This window comes from Pleurodeles waltl, chromosome 3_1 (assembly GCF_031143425.1).
Source record: "Pleurodeles waltl isolate 20211129_DDA chromosome 3_1, aPleWal1.hap1.20221129, whole genome shotgun sequence".
Lineage (NCBI taxonomy): Eukaryota > Metazoa > Chordata > Amphibia > Caudata > Salamandridae > Pleurodeles > Pleurodeles waltl.
This window is the reverse complement of record NC_090440.1, coordinates 1,836,027,153-1,836,048,286: the sequence shown is the minus strand read 5'-3', so window position 1 is coordinate 1,836,048,286 and position 21,134 is coordinate 1,836,027,153. Positions and strand designations below refer to the sequence as shown.

Sequence of the window (21,134 nt, the reverse complement as noted above, 5' to 3'; positions counted from 1 at the left end):
CGGCTGTGCGCTCAGAGATCCCATAGCAGAGGAAGATCTGGAGTCCTTCCTGGAGGTGAACTGATGGTGTGCTGGAGCGTGGTCTGTGTCTGACTGTGATGCGCGGGTTCTACAGACACAGAGTAGAAGGTTCTCCCTTTATGAAGCACCTGTAAGCTCCGCCCGCTGAGCCACGCCCCGTCCACCCTCGAAGTAGGTAGGGGAATTCCCGCCTCTTGCCAGGATGATGGACAGCTTTCCAAGGCGACCCCACTGCGTTTGCCGCCGACTCGCGTGGTGCGTTGTTGATGCGCAGGGGCGCGAGGACATCTCCGCGGGGACGCACTAGTGGCAATGACATTGCCGGGGGCACACAAGGTTGCTGAAGACGTTTTGCCCCCGTGGCCCATCACGTACCCTAGTGTACAATGTGGACGCGGCAGATGCCGCGGTTGAAGCTCACCTTCTGGAAAGGACGGCCCACCCTGGCTCTTGGGCTTAGCAGGGATGGGGCGGGGCGGGGCTGTGCGCTCAGAGATCCCATGGCGGAGGGGATCTGGAATCCTTCCTGGAGGTGAGCTGATGATGTGCTGGAGCGTGGTCTGTGTCTGACTGGGACGCGCGGTTTCTGTCTTCCTCTGCTGGAGACACAGAGTGGAGGGTTTCTCCCTTTGTGGAGCACCTGTGGGCTCCGCCCGCTGGGCCACGCCCCGTCCACCCTCGAGGTAGGTGGGGGAGTTCCCGCCTTTTTACTAGGATGATGGATGGACGACTAAGTATTTTTTACCCATGATTCTAATTATGTATTGTATGTGCAGATGTGTGTGTATAGTCATGTGTGTGTGTGTATAAATATATATATATATGTGTATGTATGTGTATATGTTGTTTCTGTGCCTGGCATGTTTCTATGAATTTCTGCTCTCTTTTTATCACACTTATCTACTCATCGCTCTTATGTCATGTCTCTATCAAACTATCCTCCATTCTCACTCGGACTCATCCCAAATCCCTTCGACCACTTTCATCTCCTAAATATCTCTGCCTAAGCGCATCCACCCCCACATCTAACTCACCAAACCTCACTCTAACTCTGTGACCTCCCACACAACCCTACTAAATTCTCCTGCATTCATCTCACCCTGCTACTATGCTCTCCCTAACCCTTCCACATCCTCTTTCCCCTCCGCCCCCCTTTTATTCATCTCAAGCCTTTGGATTGAGTAAATGAAGGATAAACTCCCAATTAACACTTCTGGATTTCTTTCCTCCTCCACCCCTCCATTACTCCAGTCAATCTAACTAACAAACTCTCATATCCGCAACTCAAATTAACTCATAATAATACTAAAACTGTACTCCTTATTAAATTATACTAATCCATCACTAATTCTTGTTGGGTACCGGAGTAGCGTGCTACTCATCGAAAAGCGCTTCGACGCCTCGTCAGGGGTAGTAAGCGCTATATAAATACGATTACAATTACAATTACAATCTGTTCCATGTGCCTAACCTCTTATTTACAGCCAACCATACTGTGCGTGGCCTTTGACTGTGCTCGGCAATGGTTAGGGGCAGTGTCTAGCATTTTTAGGATTCTCTGCCACTGGTTGGTGGAAAACATGTTAGACTTTCTGTTGGGTCTGCAAACTGGTTTCTGGATTCGTGGAACCCACAAACACAGGACAATAAAGCTTGCTTGAGTAAAGTTCTACTTTCATGCAAAGTTTGATGTAATTCCATTTAGTTGTTTTTTTCCTTTCTGAAGGAGCAAACAATACTACAGGAGGTAAAATGGGAAATGTCACTTTTGAGCCCTCCATCCATGTTTTTGGCCTCTGCTTGACAGATCTGCACGCACAAAACTTGCCATAAAGAACCTAAAGTGAGTCACTATTTTTTAAAAGATTTGTGCAGGTTCCTCAAACTACATCAACGTTAGTGGAAAGGCTGCCCCAACCAAAACTAAGAAAACACAATTAATGTACACTTATGGTTACGAACCTAAACCGAAAAACAACTGAAATTCGCAAGATTTTGTTATATCCGCAGTTCATAACTGCACCAAATGTAATGCAAATCACCTCTCTGTTGATGTAAAATATGCAATTACACATGTAAACAGTCTTATAGATGACATTATATACACTAGCATCAGCTCCACCCTTATGGCGGAGGAGTTTTGCTCCCCCTGCTGACGGCCAGCAGAGGGAAATGTGAAAAATTAAATGATAATAAAACCATTTTATTATCACTTTATTTTTCTTACGGTGCTAGAGCCAGCCGAGTCTAGGGTAGGGCCATGATGACAGCACGGGGCGGAGTAGTAATGTGCAATGTAAGTGCAGATGTTGGTTTGGCTGGCTGTCTAAGGACGGCCAAATCAACATGCGCACTTAGATCTCTTCACTGAGCTGTGCTGCACAGCTGGGTGGAGAAGAGGCACAGGCTCCTAGGCCCTAAGCGAGCACTAAACCAGCCCGCTCAGGCCAATCATGGCGCTGTTTTCATGTTGGTAAATAGTATTACCAGTATTAAAGAAGTGTCTTGATTGGGTCTGGGAGCCTGCACAGTGTGCACCAGCCCATGGGTAATCGAGAGTCGGGACCAGAGCAAAAGAACACTGAGATGGCGGCCGGCAGCGGCAGGTAAGCACTTTTTTTTTTGTTTTGTTATTACCTCCACATCCTCTCAACCCACACCCCACCACTTGTCATTAGTAGCTGCCACCTCTGCATGTCACGTTATCTTTAACAGTGTAAAAGAGAAAACCATGAAGGTAATAGTGTATATTGATTTGAGTATGTGTTGTTATTTAATTATATTGTGCATAGAGCAGTATAACTCAATATAATTTATGCAACCAGCATAACATAATTCATGTCTGTGTCTTCTTGTGACTCCATGACAGGTGATATGTGCAGATGGGAGATTGTAGGTCTATGTGCATTGATGACTTCTTGTCTGCCAGACTGGGTGTGTAGGTGGCATTATATGCGCAGTTCTATGTCATCATGGATGTCTGCAGGTATTTTGCCATCAGTGCATATTTCCATTTATGTGTCATCTACATCAATCTTCGTGAGTGTTTGTGTATGTGTGGATGTAGTGTGCCTGTCTACGGGTGTACGTGAAGTACACATAAGTCAAACCAGTTAGCTTTGCCAGAATTTGATTAACATGAAGGCCTATCTAAAGCGGATTTCCTCCTATTTTTTTATGAGATAAATAATTCAAAATTGAAATTGACAAAGTAGACTATATTAGCATCTTAACCTTCCCGATGATCTGCTTTAAATCTAAAACACCATAATGAAAGTGGGTAAACAGGCAACACAGCGAAACAGAAGGAAAAACAGCACTGGAACTATGAGAACCCATATTGCATCTGTTACACCTGTGGACAGAGCCTTGGCTGTTGCGTAACAGTAAATTGTTAAGGTCTTTATATTTCAGTCATATTTTTTTCTAAGACTTGACACGGTCTCGTGGTATTAAGTCACTCCCTTACTGTTGTTTGTAAGTGTTCGCCACAGCATCCACTGTGCTCTTCATTTGACCAGTAAAAAGTGAAATAAACTGCATCCGTTTTGTGCCAGCGTGGCCTCCAAACTTTTCAGGTGTGCCTAATCTGTCTGTAAATGTCCAAGTGGATAGCAGGAGATTGACTGGGAGTACGCCTGAGAGGCAGTAAAAGTTCCATTCTTTTGTTTGTATATACCATTTCACAATAATGTTTTGCCAAGGAAGCCTTTTTACTCGGTGAATCACCATTCACGTGGTAGGATAATTACCTACTTCAAAAAAAGGTTTTGAGCTGTGACAATTAGGGTACAGAGTCTCACAGTTTAATTTGCTTACATGATGTAAATTTCTTTGATAAACTTATGATGCGCCCCTCGTTCCAAAAATCACATTCACCTGATTAGCTCAGTAACACAGGAACATAAGCGTGGGTCAATGTATTTACACTAGCAACTACTTTTGACCATCGACTCCTATATACACGTATAGGGAATCCTGTGTGAATTCCAGTATAGAATGCAAAGTTAATACTTTCATGTTTCGTGTTTGCACAGTCTGGTGTCATAATGATGTTCGTGAGATGTACAAGCAAATGCTATCATCATGGTCGGTGGTTTTTCAGATTGACTAGGACGCTCTCCAGACTGCATTCTACTCTCCTTTCAGACCCTAAGTCTTTGCCTCCCTCTCTCAGTGGTACACCTCCTAGCTAACCAGTATTTTTGGTCGCTGTTGTTCTCCTTCCATTCATTTCACACATTTAAGTGTATTTTTTCACAGATCTTTTATCTGACAAGAACAGTTACCAACTATACCTATTTGAGATGATAGAGGTAACTAATTATACAACGGGACAGAGCCTTGCCATTGTCTAATCATGGATGAATAATTCTAGAGTACTCAAAAAAACTATACTGTCTCTTGAGGAGACCGCTACGGTCTGTCTCAAACTCACACATGTTGAACACATCATGACTATCCTGTACCTATTAACTTGAAATCGTAATATTCCTGCACAGGTTTGCAGTGGTGTTTGCATACATGCATACATGTTTGGTTTGATAATTGTGGGAGCGTTTCTAGTGATGTTCACTGTGCAGATTTTAGTACAGAGCATGTAGGAAAGGAAATACATTATTATTCATTATGTGTGGGATTTTTGATCTACAGAGCATGTAGGAAAGGAAATACATTATTATTCATTATGTGTGGGATTTTTGATCGTGTTAATTTATTTTATTTATTTATGGCATCTATAAAGTGCGACTATCACCAATCTGGCATCCTGGCGCTAAGAACACAGAACGAACAACCGATTCTGCACAAAAATTAATTTCAAATCAGGCGAAAGAGTAATTACGGGAAAACTTTCCTAGACTGTAACAGATCTGACGACCTTCGAAGGGCCAGAGGCAGTTTATTCGCTAGTTGGCTCGCTTTTACTGTGAAGGCCTGGCTGCCTAGGCAAGCTTTCTGAAACCTGTTAACATACCCCAGATTTCTGGTGCTTGATGCGTGGTGCTTCATGTACTTTGCCTTGTACGCTTATTCTGAGGGAAGGTTCCAATGCCTTCTCCAACTCTGATGCTGGTGGTCTTAGCTGAAAAAGAATCCCTTCTCATGATTATAGTCCAAAAAAACTGAGTCAGATTCCCAAGTCTGCAACATCTCACCAAAAGAATCCCAAATAGCCATGTTGAATGCTTTCTCGGTTATCCAATGAGAGTAGTATGATCTCTGCGTTTGTTCTACCTGCGATATGTAATACATTTGCAACCGTTTAGGTTTTATCTCCTACCTGCCTGTTGGTCATAAATCCCCATGTAGTCCGGGCAGTAGAGATGAACAGACAGGATACACATGCTTCCAGGTCCCTCTCTGGCTTCAGTCCGACAGATATCTTAGCTTCTGTCATATCTCGTGCCTCTGCTCCTGCAACTATAAAAATCATTGTTTTGTTTTGCTACTATATTTCACACCTGGGCCAACATGTTTTATGAAAAGAAGGTAGGACGCCACTGAGCCTTGGAGCTTTTCCCAATTTCAGGATTTTAATTGTTGTAATTGCCTCTTCTGAAATTACTGAGCTTTCTAATTTGTCAAGTTGCTAAACTGACATTGTGTTTAAGCCCCCGTTTTTAACATATTCCTTAACAAACCTGGGTCTACGGGTTCCCTTGAATATAATTCTTGAGAATGTTGGACTCCTGTAAATGTGTCGCCTTCTTGTGCTATTTGTGTGCCCCCATTATCTTTAATTTTCAGTACAAATGATGGGGCTTGCTTTTCCTTTAGGTTTAAAGTCAGCATCCATCCAGCCTTGTTGCCTATTTTGTAGTTCTTTTGGTTATTTCTGGCTAGGGCTTATTGCATTTTAATGAGCTCTATGAATTAGTGTGTTAATGGTAGTGGTGACACATAATTTTGGCTGTATCATCATGCATCATAGGAGTGACATAATGATGTGATCAACAATACATATATTGTGTGCTTTCACGTTACTAATGTAAAGTGGAGCATCTAAATCATATTACTGAAGTAGCATTCACAGTATAAAATTTGTAGTTGTATATGTGTGTTCTAATGTTTGGTTTTAACATGCTGAATTGTAATACTCATGCATATTTATAATAATCATGTTTTGGATTTTGGAATTATGGTGAAACTGCACACAATCATGTTTCATTTATAATAGCTCTTTTCCTTTATAATTGCAAAATGCACTAATAATCATGTATTTCAAATGTGCATTGAATGTTTTATTAAGTTAGCTTACTCAAAGACCTGAAACATTTGGTCTCTTGTGTTTAACCTTCAACATGGAACTTTGTTCGCGTTGCAATAATCTTTCTATGCAGGTGTGTTTTTGTGAGTCTACAGTTAATGAAAGGCATTTTGTGTATTAGAGATTGTGTGGCCTGGATGGAAACTTTGGTAAGACCAAGGAAGCGCTAATAAACTGAGAAGAAAATACTCCTGTTTGTGTACCAGACAACAGGAGATACTCAAGGTCGTCCTGATGTTCAGTCTGTAGGATGAGAACTTGAGAGGGGGGTCGCCAATTTCAGCTATTTAAGGAAGATGGAAAACTACTGGCATAGACGACGTGGCTTTCTCAATGGTTCTGTAGGTTTAATTGGTATTTACCTAGTTAGACGAAGGCAGATTCCCATAAGACTTGGAGGGGTATAGACCTCTCTACTTTTTATTCCTTTGTGGGGTTTTATGCTATGCAACACCTTTCTATCAGACCTTCGACTGAGGTTTTTGTTATGCTGACACTTTCCTACATTTCCTGAGACTTAGGACCTGATATAGAGTTTGGCGGATGGGGTTACTCTGTCACACATGTGACGGATATCCCTTCCGCTGTGTTACAATCTCATTATACCCTATGGGAACCATAATACCATAATACGGTGGACGGCAGTTTAGTTTAGGATATTTAGATCATTTCTGCAATGATTTGGCAAGAAGACCGAAGTTTATATATTGATCTTCAGATTCTGCTTCCCAGGGTGAATCTGTACCAATCTGAATGATACCCCACAGGTTAAGGTTTTGTTTGAAATGTTTGACTCTTGACGGAATACTATCAATTCTTTAGTGGAGCAGACAAAAGTTTATTTGTATTGTATTTTGTTATGTGTGTTTGATGCTAAGAAAAGTGCATGCGCAAACTTTGTAAAGGAGGGTGGGCCACTGCAAGGAGCGAGATTGACTTCACAGCGTGCCGCACTGGTATTGGTCAGTTGGTGTAGTGCCATGCAGGTATTGGTTGTTTATGTCACAAGGTGTTGTACTGTGATTGGTTGTTGCTGTTGAACGAGAATCGTGGACAAAGAGTTATTTTCTGGCCTGGGACAAAATTCTATCTGTGATTATTTGTATTTCATTGAAATAATGAATTGCTTTAAGGTTATACGAGATCTGTTTGGAGGAAATATGGCTGTACCTATTGGACAGGGAGATGAGGCACCACCCGAAGATACCTAGGTCATTATATGGCAATAAATGTAGGGTTCCACACATGTATTTGGCTTGGTCAATGGCACAAGATTACGGAAAAGGAAGGTGCATTGAGGTTTCCATGCTATGGCACATTTAATCTGAGAATTATTGAAAACTTGAGTAGTGTGTTATATAAGATGATGCCACCCCCTAGGCCTGCACAGTATGGTGCACTAAATGCTTGGGAACGTGCTGCTTATACCAGAGAAAAAGAGAAGTATTAGAGAAGAGCTTGAAAAGCAGTGCGTACGTATGTTGATGCTAGATGGGATGCTGAACAAAGGAAGTGGAGAACTGACATGATAGAGGGAGTTAGATTGTACCCAGCCTTAACGAGTGAAGCATTCGAGAGAGAGGAGGAAAAGAAAAAGGAGAAGAAAACAAAGGATGGAAAGCGAAAGGAGGCAGTTGACATGAGTAAGATCAGTAACACTGATTCTGGTGATAGCTTTTTAGATTCATTACTGTCAGAACGTCCACCATCGTACAAGTAGACCCGAGTTGAGGGAGTAGACAGCACTAATGGTGGTAGGAATCTTGTATTAGCTACTGCCCCAATAAACATGAATTCTGGTTCAGTGGGGATTACTCTGGTGAACGTGCATCGTGAAGCAATGGGAAAAGCTTCAGGAATCGGTGGTCCTGCTTAGTCTACTTCCCCAGACACTGCTGATGTTCGTACGGTCCCAGTTACTATTGGTCCTGTGGTCTCCTGAGTTTCCAGGAAAGACTACTTGTAATTTGGATGTTCCCGGCGCAGCAGGCGCTTCAGGTTATTCTGCCATAAGTCCCGATACAAGACCCAGCCTTTTGTAGGGAATGTTGGTACCAAGGCAGATTCCCTTGAGAATTGGAGAGGTACAAAACTCTCTACTTTCTATTCCTTTGTTAGGTGTTAAACTATGCAAACACCTTTCTATCTAAACTTCTACTGAGGTTTCTGTTATGCTGACACTTTCCTATATTTCCTGAGACCTAGGGCCATATGTATGAACACTTTTTCCCATAGACACAGAATGGGTAAAAACCTTTGCTACATCTGGCCCTTTTTGAGGATTTCCCTTCAGTTTAGTTTAGAATATTTAGATTAATTTAGATTCTCCAATGATTAGGAATGAAGACCGAAATTCATATAGCGATCATCATATTCTATTTCTCATTTTTTGCATTGCCTCAACTGAAATTCTCGTGTGCCTTAAGTTTATACCATTTAACTTCATTTGATGTTTTAACTCACCTTTCTTGATTTTGTATATATTTAGCATGTTTTTGAGATTCATTTTGGCCCTTAATTTGTAATAAACTTTTGAACTTTATCCTCCATCTCCTGAATTTATTGTGTTACCAAATAGGTTACACGGTTAATTGAATCGAAAGGTTGATTTTAACTTTCCTTTACCCCTCAAGCATCCTACAAATGTTAATCAGAAGAAAAGATGTGATAGCAAGGGCCAAGAGCGTCATCACGGAAACTCACCAAAGTTAAGGGGCAGATATTCAGAGGTGGCATAACCAATTTGTGTCATAGATAGACTGCACTACTACAGTCAAATGCTGATAATGCCTACATTGTTGTTTTTGCGTCCAGCATCACCTTTAGCTATTGATTATCAGCTTTAATACCAAATGTAACAGATATGTGTGGATTTCTTTGGGAATGGACAGATATTGAGTATCCCTGCAAGAAAAGGTTTTTGTCAGACAATGTGGGAGGTGTGGAATTGAGAACCATAATTAAGCATTGTTCGGACTGGCAACGAAGCTCAGATGCATGTGGGAGTTGTAGAAAGCAGAGCTGGAAAAATATTGTTGCTCTTATACAACACATTGGCAGGGAAACCTGAAAGACTCACAAACATGATACATGATAGTAACGTTGAGGATTTGGGATCACATAGAGGTCAGGGTGTGTCTCATCTCCTTACACTCACCATATACAATAGTTATAAACAAACCAATGTTTACCCCAGGATTGGATAGAGAAGCCTTCCGAAGCCTTCTGAAGTTGTCAAGATGCAATATAATCGGAGCCATGTTTGAGAACGAAACAATTAAATCATTTAACAATTTAACAATGATTATGTCCTTTGCAAGATGAGTTTGGCCTGTCACTCTCCCAACAATGGCACTACACGTGACTCTGCCATTGCTTTCTGAGTGGACTCGCTCCCTAGTCCTGGACCATCCCTCGTTCTCCAGTGCTCTCCTACCTCAAGACCCGGGGTCAGTATAAAGGTGTAATGTCCGGATTTTACAACCTCCTAACCCATCACTTCTACTCGCTGCTACATCTGCTCAGCCTCAGGACATCTTGGCAAGCCTGCCTGCAGGTGGAGTAAGAGGAGGAAGACTGGGCTGTACTCCTGGAGGACCTGGACTGGGGCATTTGAGGGGCACGGATGAAACTTACTCTCTTTAAGATTCTTCAAGGCTGGCATTGGTCCCCAACACTCCTTCAGGCTGCGGGGCTACTCCCTCATTCTGACTTGGAGATGCCATTATGTGCCATGTACAGCTGGATTGTCCTGCCCTTCACCCTACTTGGCAGCAGTGGGATCAACGCTCCACAAATCTATGGACCTACCACTGCTGATCCTGAGCCTTGGTTCTCCTCCATGACCTAGGTGACCTTTCTAATTTGGCTCACAATACCTGCCACCTGCTTGTCACTGCCCTCACTACTGCCAAGATCTGTATTCTATGGCACTTGCGCTCTCCGCAATTGCTGTCACACGAGGAGTGCCTCACAGGGATGTACAAACTGTGTCCTGTGGGAAAACCATTTAAAGCCTGATGGACAAGGGTGACCTTTTCCTTCTCACAGTCCCCCTTTTTGCGTGACGACCCCCTCCACTCCCCACCTCAATTTGCCATGACCCTGACCCTGACTCTTGCTTCCTGCTTTCTTCCTTCACCGCCCTCCAGTCTGCCTTTGCACTTTCCCTTTCCCCTCTCCCGTCCTCCCCTTACTCCTGTGATATGCGTCTTTAGGCTTTGCCTAACCGACTTGCTGCCCGTGCTCTCTTCAACCTCACCCTTCTCCCTTCTCTGTCACATATTTTTGATTTTCTCCTCTTCTCCTTTTTCAACTCCCCTTCTCAACTTTTCTCCCTCTCTCTTCTTTTATAGTTTACCACTCACTGTATGCCTTCATTTTCCTCCTTCTTCATTTGTTCCTCATAATTCACTATGGTGTTCGTATTGTGCTTAACAATTGTTGACATTATGGTTTTTTGTTGGACTTGCATGTCCTCGGACATGTTAATGGTTTTCGTGCTTTATTCTTGCCAATAAAAATAATTGTTTAAAAAAAAGGAATGATTATGACCTGAAAGAGACAGAAAGATATAAATAAATGCATGTTCAGCATTAGATATTAAGTGATGAAAGAGGTAGCTATTAAGCCACTTCTTGAAAATGTTTGAGAAAAGTACGACTAAAGAAGTCTCCTATCTAGAATCTACAAGTTATTCCAGGAGGAAAGAGGAATGAAGACCCGAGATGAGTATAAATCAGACGAGGAATTAGAATTGACCCTTTCAGATGTCAGTGGTTGACAATAATGATGAACTGAAGAGGGGTATTGAACTTGCCCACGATTTAAAAAAGGCAGGTAACATTCTGCTTAGACGGGAGCTTATCCCATCTCCACTTCATACCATAATCAGTTCTAGAGCAGAGAGGTAAGGCGATGGTGATGTATTAATACAGCTACACTCACTAACGTATTATGAGGTTGAGTCAAAATAGAAGATTATTGGAAGGGAGTGCTGGGAGCAATGGATGAAGCAACACAGATAAAAATACCGGAAGATCTAGGATGTGTTATATTGGGGTGTGCTCTCAATGTCATTCTGGAGCATCCAAAGGAAAACTGTAACACTAATCAATATCAATCAATCAATCAATCACTTGTTAAGCGCGCTACTCACCCGTTAGCGTCTCAAGGCGCGGGGGGCACTGGGAGTGAGGGAGGTACGGTAGTTTCCACTGACCAGTTCATCTTGTCAAGATGGGCACAGCACTGACCTCACCTAAATGACTGGTACTCCAGAGTATGTAGTTAGTTAAGCACTCCCTGAATGTGACTTGCAGGCTGTGGGTTTCAATCCTTTTAGAAGCAACTCAATATTTCATGGTTTTGCGATTTATTAGCTGAATACTATTCAGTTAGATAATAGTAACATCTGTTTATTACAAGGCTTAGAAATGTTGATACTGTAGCGTGAAGCACTGTATGAAAAGTACATTGTTTGCATTATTCTAACTGCACTGCATCACGGAGATAATGATTAGGCAAGTCCTAGACAAAGCTTTTCCCATCACAAAGAGCACTGACCTTTGCCGTCTGGTCTTGCATGGTCACTCTACATAATGTCAACATGCATCAGGTTTGGCAAAGGGCGGCTTCCTAGCCCCATGATGAACAGGGCGTCGCAGATGACCCCATTTACAGGCTTTTAGGTAGCCAGAGCAAGGCCTGGAGCCAAAACTCAATGCGTTCTGGGTGCGTCTCTCATTTTGGTCAAGTCTCATAAGTGTCTATTTCTAAGTATTAAAAAAGATGTACTTCTGTAAAAACGAAAACTGCCATCTGATGCGGTCCAGTGTTACGGCCACGCCGGCTGCCTCACTGTTAATGATGATCGCAAGCTTGCTTGTAATTAAAAATCTATAAATACATATTGCTGGAGAGGAAGGGAGCCCTCGAAAACCCAGGGCTCAGTGTCCCCTCTGCCATTCTTCCCACTTGTGAAAGCCTTGCCTATGGTTCCCATCCTTTTCTTTCAAAAAGCTGAAGCTCTTGGGGAGTCTCCTTGCAAAACACAGAGGGCCAGATGTGGCAAAATGCCAATTTGCGACTTGCAAATTGCGAGTCCCTGCGACTCGCAATATCCAACTCGCAAATTGGTATGCAGAACGGTGTCTCAGACACCGTCTGCGAGTCGCTATGGGGTCGCAATGACCCACCTCATTAATATTAATGAGGTGGGTCGCAAATTGCGGCCCCATAGCGAGTCTAGGCACTCGCAAACATGGAGGCCTGCTGTAGTCAGCAGACCTCCATGTTCATGACTGCTTTTAAATAAAGCAGTTTTTTTTTTTTTAAGTGTAGCCCGTTTTCCTTAAAGGAAAACGAGCTGCACTTTAAAAAAAAACGGAAACCTTTAGTTTCGGTAATTTTTCAGGGCAGGGAGTGAACGGACCACTCCCTGCCCTGAAAAAATATTTGTGGGTCCATTCACAAAGTGGAAGGGGTCCCATGGGGACCCCTTCCAATTTGCGAGTGGGTTACCATCCACTTCAAGTGGATGGTAACTGCGACTCCATTTGCGACCGCTTATGCGGTCGCAAATGGAATTGCATCCCACTCCGAATCGCAAATAGGAAGGGAACACCCCTTCCTATTTGCGATTCTGAAATGCATATTGCGAGTCGGTCCCGACTCGCAATATGCATTTCTGAATAGCAAAGAGGCTTTTGCGCCTCGCAAACGGCGATTTTCGCAGTTTGCGAGGCGCAAACCCTTTGCTACATCTGGCCCAGAATCATGATTCTGTGTCAGGACTGGAGGCTCAGATTATGCTTACCTCTTCCTTTATTTTCTACTCCGCAAATCCCAGAAGTCTTTGAAACAACTAAAAAAGAAAAACATAGAGATACAATCCTATAAATATGGCAGTCAGTAGTAGCACTTCCTCTTTCTTCACTGCTCAGCAGCCAGGTAAGTGCCTTTTCATGATTGCTCCTTTTATTTATTACTGTAGGCTTTATTAGATCATTACTTTTATTTGCTTTTGCACGGTGTTGTTTGTTGCCGCACATGCGCACATTGTGAGTCACTCAAGGCTGCAAGGCTGTTGACCTTGTGGCGGCATTCAGTCCCCCGAAATATTTTTCTTGCTCTTTCTAGCGCTTTCTTTCAGCGCTGGATGAGTTTACTTTCTCGCTTTTTCCTTGAGGTTTGAGTCGGTCAAAGAGACCGCGCCTTGTAGCTGTTTGGGTGTGGGCTCCCTGCTCTTTCAGGATGCATGCGGTGCGCACCGTCACCCGACTGGATGCTGAAGTGACGCTCTTCTCTCACATTCCCGGCATTCCTATCATGCTTGAGAGGCTGCCACATCATTGACAACCTCTTGTGCCTGAAGGTTGTTTCGTCAACGGACGCACAGCTGCTTTAGCCGAATCGTGTATTTCCCTACAGTGTTTTCTTTTGCTTCTAAGCTCCAGTCCAGCGGTTTATCCCACGGAGTAGTTATTGTTGATTCTTCAGCCCAGTATATGTATAGGGCAGTTTCTATTCATCAAGCTTTGGCAAACCCAATTCCAGTACAATTCAACAAGCCTTGGCCGTTGCAAACATATCTGTCCTCCGAATCATTAGTGGGCTTTTTCCCTCTTATTATTTACATAGTACCTTAGTTAATTATGGCTAGTCAAGCGAAAGAAATGTTGGAATCTGTTGAAGAAGAGCAAGCACTCCTCCCCATTAATGAGAAGTTTGCAGATGTCGTAGACGCATCCTTGGAGAGGGCGGTCTCAAAAGCCTGAGTAAGAAATGTATCGAGCTTGTGGTCCACAGCTCATTTTCATCCCAAGCTGGGGCCTTCCACGAACATTCAGGTGAGGTCTAAACCGGCATATAGGGCTAGACTGGACGCTAAGGCCAGGATGCCAAATTCCTCCTCCGATGCCTTTGAACGGCTTCACCAGCCCTTCCTGAAAAGGCACCTTGATGCCCAGGAGGCGCATGACAATACCCAGCATGTTTTTACCCCCGAAGACGAGTCATGTTCCCCTGAGGGAACTGATGACTATGCTGGTGAAGAATCAGACACCCCTGATGGGGACTCTGGGTGAACTGGTCCAAGCAGACCACAGCGACCGAAAGGCAGCACCAATAGGATCAGGCTCAATGACAACAGAGAACAGGACTCCACAGGGTGGTGGGAATTCTCAACCCAGATGATATTTGTCATCCCACTGGGTCCCCTCAGAGAAAGTGCCACGTTAAGTTGCCAGATGGATACGCAAACCAGTGGACCAAGAAGTACGGGGCTGTCTGAGGGCAGAATGCACTAGGCCATCCCTAGCCAACAAAGTTTCCTGTACACCTGAATTGACTCTGAAATGGCTACTCACATCGCAAATTCATAAAAGTTCCCAAAAAGGGTCTATACCGATCTTGGCAGGATTGTCAGGACAAGCTTTTGGATGTTCTGGGACCACTCACAAAGATCCTAGAAACGGTAGAGGATGCCATTGAATCCCGCAGTCTCATTGACCCTACCATTCTCTCAGGCTGGGCCCAACAAGCTTTGTGTTTCTTCAGCAATGCAATTTGTGCCTTTTCTTCTGAACGCAGGTGCTCCCTTCTGATAAAAATTGAGCCCCGATTGAGGGAGCTGGCCTCTACAGAAGCGGGGCATGTAGCAAATCGGGGTCTCCTTGGGGATCCTTAAAGAGCTTACCTGATTTGTAAATACGTTTTCTTCCTTGGACAAGGCGCAGCAGTCTATTAAAAAGGTTTTCAACCAGCAAATGCAGGGGCCAGAAGAGGTAGGGAGCACTCCTCCGGCCGTTCGTTCTCTTTCAGTCCCCACACACTACAAACAAAGAGATCTATCTAGTGGAAGGATCAGAAATTATTTGGGGGTTTCTGCCACTCCAGAGAACATGGTAGAGGCTGTGTCAACAAAGAAGCCAATAACGCACCAGGAGGTGTCTCTGGTAAGCAATACCCCTTCCTTCCCTCACCTGGTGGTGGTGGGGAGATGGGGGGGCAGGTTAAATTGGTTCAGCCAGAAGTGGGCATCCATTACAGGAAATGCATGGGTTCTTCAAACCATTCAGGGTTTTCAATTAAAATTTTATGGGACACCCCGCATCAACATACTCATCCCCGAACCTTGGTTTTCTCCCAGGAAGGCACACAAGTGGAGGACCATGAGGTTACAGAACTTCTGTGGAAAGGAGCTATAACCTAGTCAGTTCTCCACCTCCAAGGATTTCTAAGCAATATTTCCCTTGTCAAAAAGAAAGACAAGGGGTTCCGTCTCTTCATCAACCTCAAAAGCTTCAACAGGTGGATCGTATACCACCATTTCAAGATGGAGGAAATTCATGTCCTCAGGGACATTCTTTTACCAAACAATTCTTTGGTGAGACTCGACCTAAAGGACGCTTCTCTCACCAAACCCATATTCCCACCGCACAGATGGTTTCTACAATTCAAATTGGGCGGCCGGGTTTACAAATTCATTTGTCTTCCATTTGGACTCTCTTCAGCGCCTTGGTGTTTCACCACGGTGATGAGGCCTGTAGTGGAATGGTTATGAGCCTGTGGGTCAGGCTCATAATATACCTGAATGACAGCCTCCTGATCCATCAGGACAGAGACATTCTTATTTCTCAACTGAAGGCAACCAGGTACCTTTTAGAGGATCTGGGGTTCATCATAAATTGTCAGAAATTGGACTTCATTCCAGTCCAACAAATGCCTTTCTTGGGGTTCGAGATCAACACCATACAACAGTCTCTTCGCCCACCTCAGAAGACAATGGGGTTAATTTGCAGGGAGCTGTGGAAAACGCTGGAGAGAGAGAAGATCTCTATTTGTAATCTGGCCAGAATAGCGGGTCTGTTATCCTTGTCCATCCAGATGATCTTTCCTGGTCCCTTACATTATCGCATGCGCCAACGCCTGAAAGCCCAACACTTCAGAAAGGGTCGGACCTATACCCAAGCGATATTACTTTATCCAGAAGCTCGTACAGAACTTCACTGGTGGCTCGATCACATGCATGCCTGAAATGGCAGAGCCATTTTCGGCTCATCCCCAGATTTGGTGATTGAATCTGACACAAGTTGTTTGGGTTGGGGCGCTTTTTGAGGGGATATTACCACAGGAGGGCAATGGTCCAAGCAAGAAGAGAACATTCACATCAAATGTTTAGAGCGCCTGGCAGGCTCCTTTGCGATTCGGAACATAGCAGCCAACAAGGTGTCTTTCTCTATCCTCCTGAAGATGGATAATGTCTCCCCAGGGCGTTATATCAACTGTTTGAGGGGGGCTCAGTCCAAGGTCCTAGCGGTGTTGGCTAAATAATTTTGGACCTTTTGTCTACAACACAATCCTTCAGTGACGGCGGAGTACCTCCCAGTGAGATTTACCCAGACTGCCGATTGGCAGTCTCGTCACTTGAAGGTTTACAGCAATTAGCAGTTGGATCCGTCTCTCTTCCGCCAGATCATGATTCGGTGGAGTCCATGTCAGGTAGACTGTTTGCATCCCGACTCAATTACTAACTTCCATGATTTCTCAGTTGGCATCAGGATCCTCTAACAGAAGCAACAGATGCTTTTCTTCAGGACTGGTCTCAATTTCGGGGGTATGCGTTTCCTCCCTTTTTCGATGTTTGCCGGACTCACTGCATTGGTCAGGCATCAGAAAGCAGAGGTGATCCTGGTGACACCGCTTTGGAGGTCGCAAGCCTGCTTTCCAGTCCTTCTGGAACTTCCTGTGGATTCTCCAATCCTTCTTCCTCATACTCTTCATCTACTTAGAGATCCTCACAGCAGCTCACATCCTCTGGTTCAGGACAGCTCTCTAATACTGATGGTTTGGAGGATTATTGTGGCTGCTGGGAAGTCCCAGGCCTTCCAGCACAGGCTACATCCCTCATCAAGCGAGGATGGGCTGATTCTACAGTCAAATATTATGGATAGGACAGGCGTAGGTGGATACAGTGGTGTTTTCAACTGGATTTGGATCCCGTCAGGGTAGGTGAAGTGCATGTTGTTAGTTTTCTTTCCAAGTTAGCGGACAGGGGGTTGGCATATCGCATATGCCCCTTAATGACATTCCAATTGGCAAACATCCCCTTATTTGTTGCCCTTTGACGGGCATCAGGTTGTGGGTTCCACCGGAACCGCTGGATTCCTCTCTGGATGTTAATATTGTATTGAGTATGTTCCAGTCGTGGCAGGACAATCAGTTTCTATCTCGTAAAGAACTTTCCAGTAAGTTGGCTATGTTATTATGCCTAGTCTCTTGCAAAGAAGTGTCAGACGTTCGTGCCTTAGATATTATGGTGCGTATGTTTGCTCCAGATGCGGTTTCTTTTACGGTTTTTAAGCGCACCAAACCTAATACTCGGCTGGTTCCCTATCCTTTTTTTCCTGATCATCCCAAATTATGTGTGGTCCGTAGTTTGAGTGCTTATGAGAATATGACAGAGGAATATCGGTCGGCGGGAGCAGCTCAGTATTAAACCAGTTTTACCCGCTACCCTTGGTCGTTGGGTCAGCTGAGTTTTTCAAGAAGCAGCAGTTGATACACCCTCTTTTGGCACTCATTCTATAAGAGGAGCTGTGGCATCAAAGGCTTTTTCTTTGGAAGGCAGACTCGAGGATATCCTCAGAGCAGCAGGCGGTATTCAGAATCTACGTTCAAGACCTTTTACTTTAAACCAATTTCCAGCATGGCTGCTCTTGTGGTCAATCAGCTTTAAACCAGTATAATCTGAGCCTCTGGCCCTGACACAGAATGTAAAATGTCCTAGCTATCGTAAAGGAAAGTTTCAATTCTTATAAGGGCACAGAGGCAAGGATTATTCCTCCCTTTTTCATTTCTTCATGCTGTTGACCCTCCCATTACTTCATACAATCCTCACCGTTGGGATAACAATATATTTATGTTTGATCTGTAACTAACTATGTCATTATGTGTTTTGACTTGGGATGGGTGGTGTTACACCTTTGCTATTCACACTGTTGTTAATGGTCCATTTGATTGATTTTTATGGATTGGTATAGAAATCTATACACTTATCGTTACGTTTTATGGTCTTCCTTCACAGGATTGGATCAAATACAAGACTTCTAAATGTCACTTGGATCAGTCTACATGCCCTAAGAAATAGGAAGTGCTACTCCCACCTGCCATATGTATGGGACTGTATCTCTGTGTTTATTTTTTTCTAGTTGTTGCAAAGACTTCTGGGATTTGTAGTCTTTGAAGGTTATGTTATCTATTTTGTTAAGGCTGCTAAGTAGAAAATAAAGGAAACGTTAAGCATAATCCTCACCTCCGTGTCCTTAATGGATTTGAAACTTTCCTTCACAATAGGTAGGAAATTTTACATTCACCAGTAAACCATCACAATCACTTTGATCCACAGTTGAGAATGAAGGGAGAATCATTGACTCAATTACCTCATTCAAGGCTTAATGTTAAACTTTTACCTCAAATTGAATCCAACAAAGATGTATTAATTCTTATCACCAGAATCACCAAGAAAATCTGTGGTCTTATCATGAACATGTGCGCTCAAGCGGGGCACAGCTGTGAACCTGTTTTGATGCTATTGCGTGTTCCAATAAAACATTTGTTTTGGTTTTCCACCATAGTTGTTCTTGCTTCAATTATTTGTTTAAAATGGCCTTGAGATCACAACAGTGTCTGCCCTTGAATGGCACTGTTCTAGCTGCGGTAATGATTTTCAGGTTTGTCTTGTGTGACATTGTCTTTTGTATGGTTTGTAGTATGTGGCAATAGAGACATTTTGGAGCGATTTTCACTGCCTGTTCTTTATTTAACAAGTAAGTTGCTTGCAGTTTTTTGTTGTTGATAGAAATGCACATCTTTATTGCTTTTCTGCGCTATGAATTTGCTGTTTAAAAAAATGCCTTAAGTATTACTATAATGTTTCAATATTGGCATATTTGAAAATAGCACAATTTTTGGCAATTGTCCTATTGAATATGTACACCAACAATATCGAGATAGAAGAATATTGAGGACACAATATCAAGGGAACAATCATAGAAAGTAAGCTCATATACGGAAGTATAAATTTACTATCCCTTATCCCACATGTACGTACATTGAAGATATATGTGCTGTGTAGGCACAAATCTGTGGAGTTAGGTATAAAGAATCTAAGCTTACCTTCCTATTGATATTCTGCCCTCAATATTATGTTCCATTGATATTGTGGTTTTGATACCCAGATTGCACATCCTTTTTGGCCATGTTTTTTGTCTGTACTGACTGCAGTGACCTGTTGATTCTTGTAAATAAACAGGGTATTAGAAAATATTCTGTCAACAAACTGTTATTGTTGTCTTCGCCAGCTACCTCCAGTTTGGTATTAGCTATTCCAGGTGGTATTTTTCAGAATTCACATGGCTGACAGCTTTCTTTCTCCCCCCGAACAGAAATGCTGAATTCTAGAGAATCCACAAGAAGGGAAATGGCAGCGAGATGCTTGGAGGTGTTCTGTGTGTCTAAAGAGGCCTATTGGAATAATGTATTTCAAGCAGGTAATGCTATGTTTGCAGCATGGTGTCATTTATAACTTTCTTCTGATGTTTTAATGTGGTTGAGTAACTTGAAAGTTCTCTTTATCATATTCATAAATGCTAAGATTTGTCTCATAATTGGCATTACAGCATTTCATAAGATTTGGTAAGATAGTGACGTCCGAGGTTTAAATAAGTAATCCCAAACCCCTTTTTCCACTATACTGAAGGTTTTGTTGTGTATAGAACGCCCACAGATAGGGAAGCATCACAGAAAAATAGAAACTCAACTCCATTGTTTTGCTGTATTGAACTTTTTCAATTGGAATATTAATTTTAGTTACCACTGCATAATGGTGTCAGTAGATTACACTACAATATATTAAAACAAGCATTTGCAATGCAATAGGTCTCGCATTTGCTTGAGTTAGAGCTATTGGCATTGTGAATTCATAACTGGACTGTTCTTGCCAAATAAATTGGTCAACCAGGCCATCTTTCCTGCCATATAATTCCAGTGGCCTGCATACAACTAAAGCACTTCCATTCGCCTTCTTCCTCTATCTGCAGCAAAACATGAAAATGTTGCTATTTAGCATCCAAATTTAAATCTGCCATCCTAATTCCAGTAGAATACCACTTTCACCACCCCATCATCAGAGTTGCTGGCTGGCTAACACAATTCCCCCAAAAAAGACACAACGGAGGAGTAATGAGAGAAATAAACTAGAAGGGGCACCCAAACATATCAAGAGTGTTCAGTCATAGTATAATAAGGATGTTAAGTTGACCTGAATTATGGTCATAATTGTAATAAAGAGAGATTATTAAAACATGTACAATTATCATATAAACCTTTATAAGAAATAAACTTTTAGCATTAGACTGTAATGCTCAAAACAGCCCCTAGAAGGTACAATAACAAAAATATCATTTATAGGAAACATGGTCATGTAACCATATTGTTAGCCCCAATAGGAGATACCCCATGAAAAGAATACAGGAGAAAGTAATGCAGTGTAACCATATACTTAGCCCCTAGAGGGCATTTTAGGGCTAACAGGCATACTGCGATGATATAACAAACAAGGCCTTTAAAACTAAAGTTCTCCTTGAAGGTAGTCCCATTGTCCTAGAACTACCACAGGCTGAGTTATGAGCAAAATGTTTTGTAAAAGTAATACCCTGCAAAGCATTATGGGGCAAGTTTTCGTGCCACAAATAGAATATTATGTTGACTACAATGCTCAGAACAGCCCCAATAGAACACCACAATAAAATTTACATTTGGAAGAAACATGGTCATGTACCCA

The 21,134-nt window shown here is 42.9% G+C and overlaps 1 protein-coding gene across 1 annotated transcript in view; it reads left to right on the top strand.

Moving 5' to 3' along the window:
• Nucleotides 1–21,134, top strand: part of ANKAR (ankyrin and armadillo repeat containing) — a 723,226-nt gene that overhangs the window by 359,487 nt on the left and 342,605 nt on the right. Inside the window, exon 13 of the mRNA XM_069225913.1 lies at nucleotides 19,738–19,842. Coding sequence (XP_069082014.1) covers nucleotides 19,738–19,842 — 105 coding nt within the window. The remainder of the gene's footprint in view (nucleotides 1–19,737; nucleotides 19,843–21,134) is intronic.